General features: G+C 47.6%; 1 protein-coding gene across 1 annotated transcript in view; it reads left to right on the top strand.

Moving 5' to 3' along the window:
- The window catches only part of CSUI_003743 (sag-related sequence srs33), a 934-nt gene extending 344 nt beyond the window's left edge, over nucleotides 1-590 (top strand). Inside the window, exon 1 of the mRNA XM_068063938.1 lies at nucleotides 1-590. This exon is cut by the window's left edge and continues 344 nt beyond it. Within this exon, the coding sequence (XP_067924084.1) occupies nucleotides 1-566 (566 nt within the window). The 3' untranslated portion in view covers nucleotides 567-590.
- The last annotated feature ends 5 nt before the right edge of the window (nucleotides 591-595 follow it).

The following is a 595-nucleotide window of genomic DNA, read 5'->3' as shown; positions in this document are numbered from 1 at the left end:
ATACCTGTGAAGAACAAAACTTTCAGTGGATTGTCGAAGCTTTCCCTGGAGACACGGTGCGTGCATCATGTCGGAAAGGAGCAGCAAAGACGATTCCTGCAGATCTTACGTCTACGATATGTAACGGATCATTCAAGACGGCTTGTCCTCCCGAATCCCAAGTCTCTTATCGTACTGTCTTTCCAACAGCACCTGCAGATTTTCAGTTCTTCGAATCATTCGACAAAGCCAAAATAACTTTGCACATTCCCTCGAACCTTCAACGCCCTTATCCTACTGTTACCTTCGGCTGGCAAGGATCTCCCAATTCAAATGGAGAGTCCACTACAGGTTTGATCACAGTCAGAATCAAAGACAAAGATCCTGATTCGCCTCCTGATCACGACACCGACAGCCCGACCAATCCTGACAGTCCCTCAACGAATCCAGATCGTACCCCTTCTACACCTGGAGGCAAACCTTCTTCCACTGTAGGACTCTCTCCATCTCGTCTTTCATATGCCGCCTTCTTCTTCTCCTCTCTTCTTGCCTGTTCTTCTTTTAGTGGATGGTCTTCACTTCTGTAACGGGGATAGTTCATAATCCGGGTGGCAAG

Source organism: Cystoisospora suis (genome assembly GCF_002600585.1).
Source record: "Cystoisospora suis strain Wien I chromosome Unknown contig_1692, whole genome shotgun sequence".
Lineage (NCBI taxonomy): Eukaryota > Apicomplexa > Conoidasida > Eucoccidiorida > Sarcocystidae > Cystoisospora > Cystoisospora suis.
The sequence above is the reverse complement of the archived record's forward strand: the minus strand, read 5'-3'. Positions and strand labels throughout refer to the sequence as shown.